We start from the raw sequence: 14,270 nt of genomic DNA, 5'->3' as shown, positions 1-14,270 counted from the left end.
TGAATGTCCTACCCTGCTTTGACTTCCAAAAATCCCACATTTTGCACTTAACGTAATTAAACTCTATTAGAAATTCATGAGCCCACTTGCTCAGATAATCAAGATCCCGCTGTAATTCTTGATAGCTTCCTTCATGGCACCCTTTAAATCTTTACCTTGCTGGTAGGGTGGGAATCTAGTTTTGTGTAACCATTTGTGAAGCACCTTTGGGTACTCTGTTCATTAAAGATCCTGTACAAGGGTAGCTTACAACCTAACAGTATGAACATTGAATTCTAAAATTTTAGGTAAATAACCTACAAACATCCTTCCTTCCTCCCAGCCCTCTTCCCAGTGCCCCACCTGAACTCTCATCCATTTCTCCCCTTCCTTTCTACCAATATTCCGTCCTCTGACTTCATACTTCATATCTTATATCCTTATCTCACATATTTTGTCTTTTCATCCCTGGCCTTAAACTCCCCTCAACTATATCGACCTGTAACTTACCAGGCTTCTACATGCACCCATCTCTCTTCAGGCTTTCCCTTCTCCGCCATAATCAGTCTGAAGAACGGTCCTGATCTGATATCGTCACCCTTCCATGTTCTCCAGAGACCCTTCATGACTCGCTGAGTTACTCCAGTCTCTTTTTGTCTCTCTTTGTAAGCCAGCATCTGCAGTTCCATGTATTTACAAGTACATTTATTTCTGGCTGTTTTTGTGGAATTTCAATTGTATAAAGATATCTATTTGGTTGATTTATATCAACAACAATTTTTTTTCAATGCGTTATAAAAAATATCCTAGTCATGTCAATGAAATATAATGTTTGTTTCTTGCCTAGGGAATTTTTGAATAATTATGGTAAGACGCCTGATGTGGATAATCGTTGGATACAGAATGAGGCAAGTTGTGGCACACAGTTTACTGACCACTTGTGTCAAGTGACTCCCTGCTGTAGGAGAACATACTTTGTTTAAATAGCTGCACCTTTTGATTAGAAAACCAGTCACCATTTATGTTTCAGTACATTCAGCCAAAATAGTTCATTCTCTAAATTAATTTTTAATTATGTAAGTACTTTTAAAGTCACTTAATTATTCAAATGCTCTAATGTGTTTATGAATGCCAGTTGTTGCTTTTTGGAACATTAAGGCATATTTATATCAATTTGGGAAGTGTATTGGACAGAAAGGAGAAAACATGATATTTACGGGAAGTCTGTTCCTATTCTCTTGGATGATAAGTGTATTTTTTTCCATGTCTTGCCCTCACCATAATTCCTGAAGCTGATGGTTTATCCTGGGATAAAGACAATCCTTCAGTATACAAATAAAGTGCTCAACCTTTGTATCTAAATCAAAATGGTGATGCTGTGGCGGTGCCTGGGGGTTAGACCACTCCCTGGGTCATTCCCCTCGGCACTGAGTGGACAGGGGGGATTAGGCCACTCCCTGGGTCATCCCCCTCAGCACTGAGTGGACAGGGCTGTAAGGGGTCTGGTGCTACGGGGTTTACCTGCAGGGGCTGGAGTTACTCGTGAAGGAGACTGAAAAGAGTGGATGTTCTGATGCTGCATTAAAGTTATTGTTAATCCTTACCTGGCGTCTTGCCTGATTCCTGCTGCGTCCAGACCCACTACAATGCTATCGAATTAATAGTGAATGGTATCAGAAACTGTTCTCACTTGATATTGGCAAACACCACACTTAAGCACTTTTGGGTATGTATGTTTTGTCAGAAATTTAGATGACAAAGATAAAGAAAAATAAACCTGTAAGTAGAATCCTGAAGTCTGAAGAAGGGTTTCAACCTGGAACGTCACCAATTCCTTCTCTTCAGAGGTGCTGCCTGTCCCGCTGAGTTACTCCAGCATTTTGTGTCCACAGTAGAATCCTGATGTACAGCTATAATGAATAGAAGCTTCCAAAGTTTTCTTTAGATTTTTGTTCGACCTCACATATTTCTATGGTGTCAATCAGCACATTATGGAGTACTTTGGAGAGGAATCATATTTTCCTGTAGCAGGGTTTTATCCTTGAGCTGGCAACTAGAAATTTGTTATGTATGATATTTGGTCATATTTGAAGAAATACTAGGGGACCGAGGATCTAATGGGAGGGAGGAACTGAAGGGAATCCACATTCGTCAGGAAATGGTGTTATGTAAATTGTTGAGCTGAAGGCAGATATATCTCCAGGGCCTGATGGTCTGCATCCCAGAGTACTCAAGGAGGTGGCCCTAGAAATGCATTGGTGATCATTTTCCAATGTTCTCTCGACTCTAGATCCTGTGGACTGGAGGGTAGCCAAAATAACTCCACTTTCTAAGAAAGGAAGAAGAGAGAAACGGGGAATTATAGACCACTTAGCCTTACATCGGTAGTGGGGAAGATGCTTGAGTCAATTGTTAAAGATGTTATAGCAGCGCATTTGCAAAGCAGTGACAGGATCGGTCAGTCAGCATGGATTTATGAAGAAATCATGCTTGACTAATCTTCTGGAATTTTTTTAGGATGTAACAAGTAGAATGGATAAGGGAGAGCCAGTGGATGTTGCCGGACAGGATGCTCTCTACAGCCCCAGAGTAGAAGCAATGAAGGATCCTCAGAGACACTCTGAATTTCCTCAGTTGTCTAAGGTGGTAAAGGCGCTGCTTAGCCTTACCCACCAGTGCGGCAAGGCTCGGTGCTAGGACCCCAGTTATTTATAATTATATATTAACGATTTAGACGAGGGAATTTAACATTTAAGATTAAGGGGTAGGCCATTTAGGACTGAGATGAGGAAACATTTTTTCACCCAGAGAGTTGTGAATCTGTGGAATTCTCTGTAATAGAAGACAGTGAAGACTGGATGTTTTCAAGAGAGCGTTAGATTTAGCTCTTAGGGCTAAAGGAATCAAGGCATATGAGGAAAAAGCAGGAACGGGATACTGATTTTAGATGATCAGCCATGATCATATTGAAATGCGGTGTTGGCTCGAAGGGCCGAATGGCCTACTACACTTATTTTTCTATGTTTCAAGGCCCTCAGTATCTTCTTCACATAGAGACCCACTCAATTTCCCTCTACTAACACTCCTTCACCTGTCGGTACTTGGCCAACTTCTCTTTTGACTCCTCTTACTTTCTCCAAGTTAAAGGTGTAGCCATGGGCACTCACATCACACATCAAACAGTCCTAGTATCATGCATTTCCTAGCACCACCCCAAACCTTTCTCAATTACATCAACAACTGCATCGGGGGTGCCTTCTGCACCCACGCAGAACTCGTTGATTGCATTTACTTTACCACAATCTTCCACCTCAATTTCACCAGGGCTATCTCTGACACCTCTCTCCTCTTTCTTAACCTTCTCCATCAAGGGGATAAACTTGACTGACATCTACTACAAATCTCCTGACTCCTACTGTTATCTGGATACACTTCCTCCCACCCTGCCTCTTGCAAAGGCACTATTCTCTACACCTGTATCCTCCATCTCTACTGCATCTGCTCCCAAGATGAGACTCTTCATTCTGGGACATTGAGGTCCTTTTTCTTTAATAAACATGGTTTCCTCTCCTCTGTCAGATACATTCCTCTCCTCTGTCCAGTGGTTCTGCTCTCGCTCCCTCTCCCCACAGACAGAACAAGGATACATGTGTTGGAAGGAACTGCAGATGCTGATTTACACTGAAGATAGACACAAAATGCTGGCGTAACTCAGCAGGACAGGCAGCATTTCTGGATGGAAGGAATTGGTGACGTTTTGGGTTGAGACCCTTCTTCAGATTCTGTCAGTTCAGTCTGAAGAAGGGTCTGGTACGATACGATAGAACTTTATTTATCCCAGGAGGGAATTTGATCTGCCAACAGTCATAACAACACAAAATACATGAAACATGACTCGACCTGAAAAGTCACCCATTCCTTCTATCCAGAGATGCTTATCCTGTTGAGTTACCCCAGCATTTTGTGTCTATCTTTGGAATAAGGATACAATTCCCTTGGTTGTCCTCATCTCCATTTTGAAGGTACATCCTTTTATTCCAAGGCAATGCCTTCTGGTTCCATTACTGAAAACATCGTTTCCATGTCCACTCTATCTACGCCTTTCATTATTCAGTAGGTTTCAATGGGATCTACAGTTATCCTTCTAACCACCTGTGAGTACAGGCACAGAGCCTCAAATGTGCTATTTTGTTAGTCAATTTATTCTAGTCAAAGAAAGAGGTTTCTAATGTATCTTCTGATGCAATTTGTGAATTTGGTTTATGTAGTTTCTTTTGCAGCTTTCCTTAGTTCTTTTTTTTTGTAAATTTCAGCTTGAAACAGATAGAGTGGATGGTTCCACATTTGCCCGTTTAAATGAGGAGCTCTTTAAATATTTGGTGAGTACAATTGTTTTCTGTTTGTAATCTGTTAATGTATGCTAAATACTGCCTTCAAAACAACAAAATAGTTTTGATTGTTGAAAGGACTAATTGTTAAAATTGTATCTACATCAAAAATATTCCTTGGAGGAATTTCTCTGCAACAGACATGGATATAGGAAACTGAGGTCTGGTGATAAATTGATTTGCACGTGTCATTGATTTTGCTGTGTTTTATATAATGAGATAATAACCAGATTAAGTATTTGGATTGAACGGTGAACCTCAATAGGAAGTTTGAAGATTTCGCCAAGGTGACTTGTTTGGGTTAGTCGAAGCCTCAAGGTTGAAAGATACTAAGGAGACATTGAATCCTGTCTTTGGCTTCTTGTATTCTTCTAACGAATCCCAACATAAGATTAAGGAAAAGCATCTCGTTTTCGAAATGGGCACATTTTTGGATAATCAACCTTTATATCAGAACAGGCCAGTTCTGACGGAGGATTATTGACTTTAGCATTAGCTCCATTTTTTCACTCCAGCGTTCTCCTTTATAACTGGGTTTTCTGGTTTAGGTTTATTATTGGCAAGTGCACTGAGGGAGAGTGAAAAGCTTTGTTTTGCATGCCATCCAATCAGATCAGATACAAGATACATAAATACAATCAAATCAAACTCAAGTACAGTAGTTAGAGCAAAAAGGAAGATAGAGTGCAGAATACAGTTCTCAGTATTGTAGCACACTAGTTTCAGGGAAAAGTCCTGTCAATAATGTGGTAGAGGTGAATTGGATAGTACCCTTGCTTATGGAAGGACCCTACAGAAGCCTAATAATGCGGGGTAGAGGCTGTTCCTGAGTCTGGTAGTGCGTGCTCTCAAGCATCTGTATCTTCTGCAGTACTGTATGAATCAACACTATCCAGCACAAAACAACCTGTTTGATTGGCACTCTGGCAATTGCATTAATTCCCTCCTCCACAAGTAGTGCACTGTGACTTGAGTGTATATCATCTACTTGCATTTACTTCACCAAGCAACTGACAGCTACCTGCATGAAGGATAAGACTAGCAAGTACCTGGGAACACCATCATCTGCAGCAGTGTCAGGAGTGGTTCCAGACGACTAGAAAATTGCAAATATTACTCCACTGCTTAAGAAGGGAGCAAAGCAGAAGAATGGAAACTATAGGCCAGTTATCCTGACTTCAGTGGTTGTTAAGATTTTAGTCCAATACTAGACGGGTGTGCACCCGTTGGGTGCAAATCTCTGCTGCGGGCGGTCCTGCAATGTTCCAATGTTCTATAGATTCAGGATCAGTTCCTGTGGATTGGAGGGTAGCTAATGTTATCCCACTTTTTAAGAAAGGAGGGAGGGAGAAAACAGGAAATTATAGACCAGTTAGTCTGACATCAGTGGTGAGAAAGATGCTGGAGTCAATTATAAAAGACGAAATAGCGGAGCATTTGGATAGCAGTAACAGGATCGTTCCGAGTCAGCATGGATTTATGATGGGGAAATCATGCTTGACTAATCTTCTGGAATTTTTTTGAGGATGTAACTAGGAAAATGGACTGACTAGGAAAATGTACCTTGACTTTCAGAAAGCCTTCGACAAGGTCCCACATAGGAGATTAGTGTGAAAAATTAGACAATAGACAATAGGTGCAGGAGTAGGCCATTCGGCCCTTCGAGCCAACACCGCCATTCAATGTGATCATGGCTGGTCATTCTCATTCAGTACCCCATTCCTGCTTTCTCCCCATACCCCCTGACTCCGCTATCCTTAAGAGCTCTATCTAGCTCTCTCTTGAATGTATTCAGAGAATTGGCCTCCACTGCCTTCTGAGGCAGAGAACTCCACAGATTCACAACTCTCTGACTAAAAAAGTTTTTCCTCATCTCTGTTCTAAATGGCCTACCCCTTATTCTTAAACTGTGGCCCCTGGTTCTGGACTTCCCCAACATTGGGAACATGTTTCCTGCCTCTAACGTGTCCAACCCCTTAATAATCTTATACATTTCGATAAGATCCCCTCTCATCCTTCTAAATTCCAGTGTATACAAACCTAGTCTCTCCAGTCTTTCAACATATGACAGTCCCGCCATTCCTGGAATTAACCTAGTAAACCTACGCTGCACGCCCTCAATAGCAAACTGTGGCCCCTGGTTCTGGACTCCCCCAAGATTGGGAACAGGTTTCCTCCCTCTAATGTGTCCAACCCCTTAATAATCTTATATGTTTCAATAAGATCCCCTCTCATCCTTCTAAATTCCAGTGTATACAAGCCTAGTCGATCCAGTCTTTCAACATACGACAGTCCCACCATTCCGGGAATTAACCTAGTAAACCTACGCTGCATGCCCTCAATAGCAAGCATATCCTTCCTCAAATTTGGAGACCAAAACTGCACACAGTATGCCAGGTGCGGTCTCACCAGGGCCCTGTACAACTACAGAAGAACCTCTTTGCTCCTATACTCAACTCCTCTTGTTATGAAGGCCAACATTCCATTGGGTTTCTTCACTGCCTGCTGTACCTGCCTGCTTCCTTTCAGTGACTGATGCACTAGGACACCCAGATCTCGTTGTACATCCCCTTTTCCTAACTTGACACCATTCAGATAATAATCTGCCTTCCTATTTTTACCACCAAAGTGGATAACCTCACATTTATCCACATTAAACTGCATCTGCCATTCATCCGCCCAATCACACAACCTGTCCAAGTCACCCTGCAACCTCATAGCATCTTCCTCACAGTTCACACTGCCACCCAGTTTTGCATTGTAAAGCATTGGACATGTTGGAGCAGATCTTGAGGTTTTTTAAATGTTGTGCCTATAAAGGGGCTGCAAGGTGGTGCAGTGGTAGAGTTGCTGTCTTACAATGCCGGAAACCCGGGTTTGATCCTGACTACGGGTGCTATCTGTACGGAGTTTGTACGTTCTCCCCATGATCGTGTGGGTTTTTTCCGAGATCTTCGGTTTCCTCCCACACTCCAAAGACATACAGGTTTGTAGATTATTGGCTTGGTGTAAGTGTAAATTGTCCCTAATGGGTTTAGGATAGTGTTAGTGTGCGGCGATTGCTGGTTGGTGTGGGCTTGGTGGGCCAAAGGGCCTGTTTCCACGCTCTATCTCTAAACTAAACAAAAACTAAAATCTGAGTTCCCTGAATTTAAAAAAGATAAAATTTAATACCACTACAGAGTATAATGCAAGCTAGAGAGATCATGTTACAAGCGAATTTGTCACTGGAGAGACCACGGATTGTAGAATTATTGCTGAATAGATATGTTTTTGCTGGATGACTTAAAATGAACAGCTACACCATTGATCCAAAATTTAAAGAATTCACATAAGATTTCAAAATAGAAAGGGTAAAGGAGATGTACAGTGCCCTCCATAATGTTTGGGACAAAGACCCATCATTTATTTATTTGCCTCGGTACTCCATAATTTGAGATTTGTAATAGAAAAAATTGCATGTGTTTAAAGTGCACATTGTCAGATTTTAATAAAGGCCATTTTTATACATATAGTATAAGAAAATAACTGCAGATGCTGGTACAAATCGATTTATTCACAAAATGCTGGAGTAACTCAGCAGGTCAGGCAGCATCTCGGGAGAGAAGGAATGGGTGACGTTTCGGGTCGAGAACCTTCTTCAGACCATTTTTATACATTTTGGTTTCACTATGTAGAAATTACAGCTGTGTTTGCATGGTCCCCCCATTTCAGGGCACCATAATGTTTGGGACACATGACTTCACAGGTGTTTGTAATTGCTCAGGTGTGTTCAATTGCCTATTTAATGCAGGTATAAGAGAGCTCTCAGCACCTAGTCTTTCCTCCAGTCTTTCCATTACCTTTGGAAACTTTTATTGCTGTTTATCCACATGAGGACCAAAGTTGTGCCAATGAAAGTCAAAGAAGCCATTGTGAGACTGAGAAACAAGAATAAAACTGTTCAGAGACATCAGCCAAATCTTAGGCTTACCAGCTTCAACTGTTTGGAACATCATTAAGAAGAAAGAGAGCACTGATGAGCTTACTAATTGCAAAGGGACTGGCAGGCCAAGGAAGACCTCCACAGCTGATGACAGAAGAATTCTTTCTATAATAAAGAAAAATCCCCAAACACCTGTCCAACAGATCATAAACACCCTTCAGGTGTGGATTTGTCAATGACCACTGTCTGCAGAAGACTTCATGAACAGAAATATAGAGGCTACACTGCAAGATTGACTCCATCCACCTCGGCAAGGCCACCAGCAAAATCAAGGACGAGTCTCACGCCGACCACTCCCTCTTCTCCCCACCCATCAGGCAATAGGTACAGAAGTGCAAAAACACATACCTCTAGATTCAGGAACAGTTTCTTCCCAGCTATTATCAGGCAACTGAACCATCCTATCCCCCACTCGAGAACGGTCTTGAGCTACCATCTACCTCATTGGAGACCCTTGGACTATCTTTAATCAGACTTTACTGGACTTTACCTTGCACTAGATGTTATTCCCTTTATCCTGTATCAGTACACTGTGGGTGACTTGATTGTAATCATGTATAACCTTTCCTCTGACTGGATAGCACACAACAAAAATGTTTATCATGGTACCTTGTGATGCGTGGCAATAAACTAAACTAAACTCGAGATTGTGGCGGTCCCTGGGGATCAGGCCACTCCTTGGGTCAGCCCCCTCGTCACTTGACGGACAGGCGTAAGGGGTTAAAAGCCAGCCCGTTGGGAGGTGTGGCTCATCCCTAGGTGGACTACGCTGTGAGCAGGAGCTCACAGCCTAATAAAGACCGTTATCTAAACCTGCCTGGCGTCCTGCCTTTTCTCTGGCCTCCGCCAGGCACTACACTGGTGACCCCGACGTGATTTGAACACGCAGCCTTCAGCCGCAACCGCCCTGACCGTGGACGCTTCTGAGGTGGCGGTCGGTGCGGTGCTGGAGCAGCTCATCGACGGGTGTTGGCGGCCACTCGCCTTCTTTAGCAGGCACCTCAGCGGGGCCCAACGGCGTTACAGCGCGTTCGACCGTGAGCTCCTCGCCCTCTACCTCGCCGTTTCGGTACTTCCTGGAGGGGAGACCCTTCACCGAATTTACAGACCACAAGCCACTGACCTTTGCATTCGCCAAGGTTTCGGATCCGTGGTCTGCACAGCAACAGAGGCAATTGGCGTACGTGTCTGAGTACACCACCTCAATTCGTTTCGTGGAGGGCAAAAACAACAGGGTGGCCGATGCCTTGTCTAGACCCGCGGTCCACGCCGTCCTACAAATGGCCGGGGGGATCGACTATTCCGCCCTAGCAGCCGCACAGCTGGGGGACGAGGAGATGGCCGCCTATCGCACGGCCGTTTCGGGCCTGCAGCTAGAGGACATTGTCTGTGGCCCAGGGGACGCAACGCTGTTGTGCGACACCTCCACTGGCCTGCCGCGGCCCATCGTCCCTGTCGTCTGGCGGCGCAGGGTTTTCGAGGTGCTCCACGGGCTGTCTCATCCCTCCATTCGGGCGATGGTGGCCCTCGTAGCCTCCCGCTTCATGTGGCACGGGCTGCGTAAGCAGATCGCACACTGGGCACGCACCTGCATCCCGTGCCAGACCGCAAAGATCCAGCGACAAGTGCGTGCGCCTCTGCAGGAGTTTGGTGTCCCTCGACAGCAGTTCGACCACATTCATGTGGACATCGTGGGGCCGCTGCCGCCGTCCCAGGGCATGACCCACCTCTTCACCGTGGTCGATCACTTCACGCGGTGGCCAGAGGCCATTCCGCTGGCGGACACCTCGACGGCCACCTGCGCTTGGGCCTTGGCGGCGCACTGGATCGCCCGGTTCGGGGTGCCACTGGACATTACATCCGACCGGGGGCCGCAGTTCACTTCGGAACTGTGGTCGGCTATGGCACGCCTCTTGGGTGTCCGCCTACACCACACTACGGCGTACCATCCACAGGCGAACGAGTTGGTGGAACGTTTTCACCGCCAGCTGATGGCTGCCCTGAAGGCTCGGCTCACGGACCCAGACTGGGTGGACGCCCTGCCGTGGGTTTTGCTTGGGATCCGCGCCGCACCCAAAGAGGACTTGGCCTCCTCCTCCTCCGAGTTGGTGTACGGGGCCCCCTTGACGGTTCCCGGGGAGTTCATCCCACCGGCGCAGGGTCGAGTGGAGCAGCCTTCGGACGCTCTGCAACGTCTTCGGCAGACGGTGGGCAGGCTGGCACCTGTGCCCACGTCGCGTCATGTCACCTTCCATCCACACGTCCCTGCCGCTCTGGAGGACTGCCAGTTTGTGTTCCTGCGCAGGGACGCTCATCGATCACCTCTCCAGCGGCCGTACGAGGGCCCCTTCCGGGTCCTGCAACACGGCTCGGTCACATTTGTTCTGGACATGGGGGGTCGCAGCGAGACTTTCGGTCGCACGGTTGAAGCCGGCACATGTGGACATTGATCGGCCGGTGCCGGTTGCGTAGCCCCGCCCGCGCGGTCGCCCCCCGTCCACGTCACCCCCGCCAGTGTCTGCTACGACCCCTCCACCTGTCGTTCGGTCGCCGGTCCCTGCGCCGGTCGTGGTGCGCACCCGGGCTGGTCGCCTCGTGCGCCCTCCTGTCCGTTTTGTACCTCCGGTTCTTGGGGGGGGGGGGGGGGGGGTCCTGTGGCGGTCCCTGGGGATCAGGCCACTCCTTGGGTCAGCCTCCTCGTCACTTGACGGACAGGCGTAAGGGGTTAAAAGCCAGCCCGTTGGGAGGTGTGGCTCATCCCGAGGTGGACTACGCTGTGAGCAGGAGCTCACAGCCTAATAAAGACCGTTATCTAAACCTGCCTGGCGTCCTGCCTTTTCTCTGGCCTCCGCCAGGCCACTACAAGATAAAGGTTTGTCACAACCAATTTGTTAATCCATTATATTATCCATATTCCTCTTAACCTTTCCTTTAGATTATAGATGAGTATTTGGAGATAATATACTTTACTCCAGAATTTGTTCAATGAGTAAAGTAGTTTGAATAACATTAAATTTACATATTGCATCAGTAACGTGCATCAGCCTTTGAGGTATTTTGCTGCAATACAATTACTTGGTTGCAATTATGGTTAATTAATTTGAAATAGGTTATTGATAGATTAGAAAATAAGCACAGGTGTAGGCCATTCAACCTTTGACGTCTGCTCTGTTGTCCAATACAATCGTGGTTGATCATCTAATTACCATATTCCCTTTCTCCCCCATTCATGATTAAGATTGTTGGAGATATTCAAGAAAACTTTAATTTATCAACAAATTCTTTACTATATATCCAACATAATCCGATTGCCTGGAGATGTGAGCTTTCCATTTCAGAATGCAATTTGATTTAGTCCAACGTCCAGAAAATATAATTCTCAAAAACAATCTATTATGTAATTTATTTTTAGCTTGATTTATTTGCTAATTTTCAAATAAATACTTTTTAAAAACCTATCTTGTAATTAATATTTTAAAAAACCCATGTTTTTATATTTCAGCAAGGTTTTGAGATTTTCAGTGACAGCGATGCAAGTTTTGTTTTGAAGATTACACAGAGTCTCATGGGTGGATTAATGGAATACCACCAAAAGACAAGCACTGGAATTGTAAGCATTGAATCGATTCTTTTTTTACATGCGAGGGAATCTTCACTATAGCTTGCATAACACTTGCACTACAAAAACTCACTGAGGAAAGGAGTACCAGTGAAATGGCAGGCTTTAAAGGACTGTAACATGCTATTGCTGATGAATTTTGATTGTGATGCAATTACTCAGTTATACAGCATGGAAACGGGCCCTTCTACCCAACTCGGCCATACCAACCCCATCTAAGCAAATCCCATTTGCCCGCATTTGGCCCATATTCCTCTTAACCTTTCCTTTCCATATACCTGTACAAATGTCTTTTAAATGTTTGTTATTGTGCCTGCAAATTAATTTTAAATGTTGTTGGGCCTACCAAGTAATCATTTTTTACATTATAGAATGGCAACATAGATGGCAATTTGTTTTTATGGAAATAAAGGGTTGAATGTTTGGTATTGGACGGTTCACATGCAAGTTAAAGTACAGGAGCAGGTTGCTTAAAGTGAAGTCATCAACTTGTGGTCATCAGGCTCTCCCAGAATCATTACAGTGGATAAATCTATTAGTTCCAAGTAGTGCAATCCCTTCATTTGCATTCCCAATGGCCCTGCAATTTTTTCTCTCAAGTTCCTATCCAAATGAAAAGAAACATTTTATCAATAAGAGATTTGTGGGAATTTTTATATTTCTGTATTTTAGTTGGCATTTACATCTACAGTCTATTCAGCTGAGGGGATCAAAATATATTGCTTTTAATAGATCAAATGGGTGGTGGCCAATTTTGTAGAAAAGATGTACAAATTCTTATCTGCTACATAGAACTACTTTTAAGATGATGTTTCCCTAGGCTCTAATTACTGTTAGAATTTAGGTTTAATATTGTCATGTGTACCAAAGTATAGTGAAAAGCTTCATTTTGCATGCTATCCAAGCAGATCATACACAAATAGAATCAGTCAAACCCAAGTACAATAATTTGAGTAAAGTTCTGATTAGAGTACAAATATAGTTCTTAGCATTGTAGCGCATCAGTTTCACATACAAAATGTAATGTCCACAATAGAGGTGAATCGTACAGTACCCTAGCACATGGAAGGACCATTCAGAAGCCTGATAACAGTAGAAGAAACTGTTCTTTAATCTGGTTGTAAGCACTTTCAAGCTTTCCAATTGAAGATGCAGGAACTTTGAGAACTTGGGATGTGCCATGGACCAAAATCTGGAAAGTGGGCCATTTTTAGTCTATACTAGCACAAGTGTGCCCGTTGGGCCCGTCCTCGTAGGGTTTCCATTGTAACCGGGAGGGGAGTGGGGGGGAGGGAAGGGGGAGGGAGGAGGGAGGTGTGGAGGGGAGGGGGGAAGGGAGGAGGGAAGGGAGGAGGGAAGGGGGGGAGGGAGAGGGGAGGGAGGGAGGGAGGGGGACCTCCCCTTTTCCCAGTACCCCTCTTTCCCCGTTGGGCCCGTCCTCGTAGGGTTTCCATTGTAACCGGGAGGAGGGGAGGGTGGGAAGGGGAGGGTGGGAGGAGGGAGGTGTGGAGGAGAGGGGAGGGAGGGGGGAGGGGAGGGAGGGGGGGAGGGGGGAGGGGGAGGGAGGGGGGGAAGGGGGGAGGGAGGGGGACCTCCCCTTTTCCCAGTACCCCTCTTTCCCCGTTGGGCCCGTCCTCGTAGGGTTTCAATTGTAACCGGGAGGGGGGGAGGGAGGGTGGAAGGAGGGGGGAGGGGGAGAGGGATGGAAGGGTGGAGGGAGGCGGGGAGGGATTGGGGGAGGGATTGGGGGAGGGAGGGATGGAGGGAGGGGGGAGTTAGGGGGGAGGGGGGGAGGGAGTGGGGATGGAGGTGGGAAGGAGGGGGGATGAAGGGGTTGAGGGGGGACCTCCCCTTTTCCCAGTACCCCTCTTTCCCCGTTGGGTCCGTCCTCGTAGGGTTTCCATTGTAACCGGGAGGGGGGGAAGGAGGGAGGTGTGGAGGGAGGAGGGGAGGGGGAAGGGGGAGGGAAGGGGAGGGGGGAGGGGAGGGAGGGGGGGAGGGAGGGGGATCTCCCCTTTTCCCAGTACCCCTCTTTCCCCGTTGGGCCCGTCCCCGTAGGGTTTCCATTGTAACCAGGAGGGGGGAAGGGAGGGTGGAAGGAGGGGGGAGGGGGAGAGGGATGGAAGGGGGGAGGGAGTGGGGGAGGGTGGGATGGAGGGAAGGAGGGGGGGAGTTAGGGGCTGAGTGGTGATGGAGGTTGGGATTGAGGGGGGAGGGAGGGGGGGAAGGAGGGGGGAGGAAGGGGTTGAGGGGGGAAGTGGGACCTCCCCTTTTCCCAGTACCCCTCTTTCCCCCACCA

At 46.1% G+C, this 14,270-nt stretch overlaps 1 protein-coding gene across 4 annotated transcripts in view; it reads left to right on the top strand.

Annotated features, from left to right (window-relative positions):
• Window positions 1–14,270, top strand: part of LOC144606873 (uncharacterized) — a 78,502-nt gene that overhangs the window by 46,449 nt on the left and 17,783 nt on the right. For all 4 annotated transcript variants that reach the window (XM_078423337.1, XM_078423328.1, XM_078423346.1 and 1 more), the window contains 3 exons: window positions 827–887; window positions 4,293–4,358; window positions 11,855–11,962. In XM_078423337.1, coding sequence (XP_078279463.1) covers window positions 827–887; window positions 4,293–4,358; window positions 11,855–11,962 — 235 coding nt within the window. The remainder of the gene's footprint in view (window positions 1–826; window positions 888–4,292; window positions 4,359–11,854; window positions 11,963–14,270) is intronic.

Source organism: Rhinoraja longicauda, chromosome 2, assembly GCF_053455715.1.
Source record: "Rhinoraja longicauda isolate Sanriku21f chromosome 2, sRhiLon1.1, whole genome shotgun sequence".
Classification (NCBI taxonomy): domain Eukaryota; kingdom Metazoa; phylum Chordata; class Chondrichthyes; order Rajiformes; family Arhynchobatidae; genus Rhinoraja; species Rhinoraja longicauda.
The sequence above is the reverse complement of the archived record's forward strand: the minus strand, read 5'-3'. Positions and strand labels throughout refer to the sequence as shown.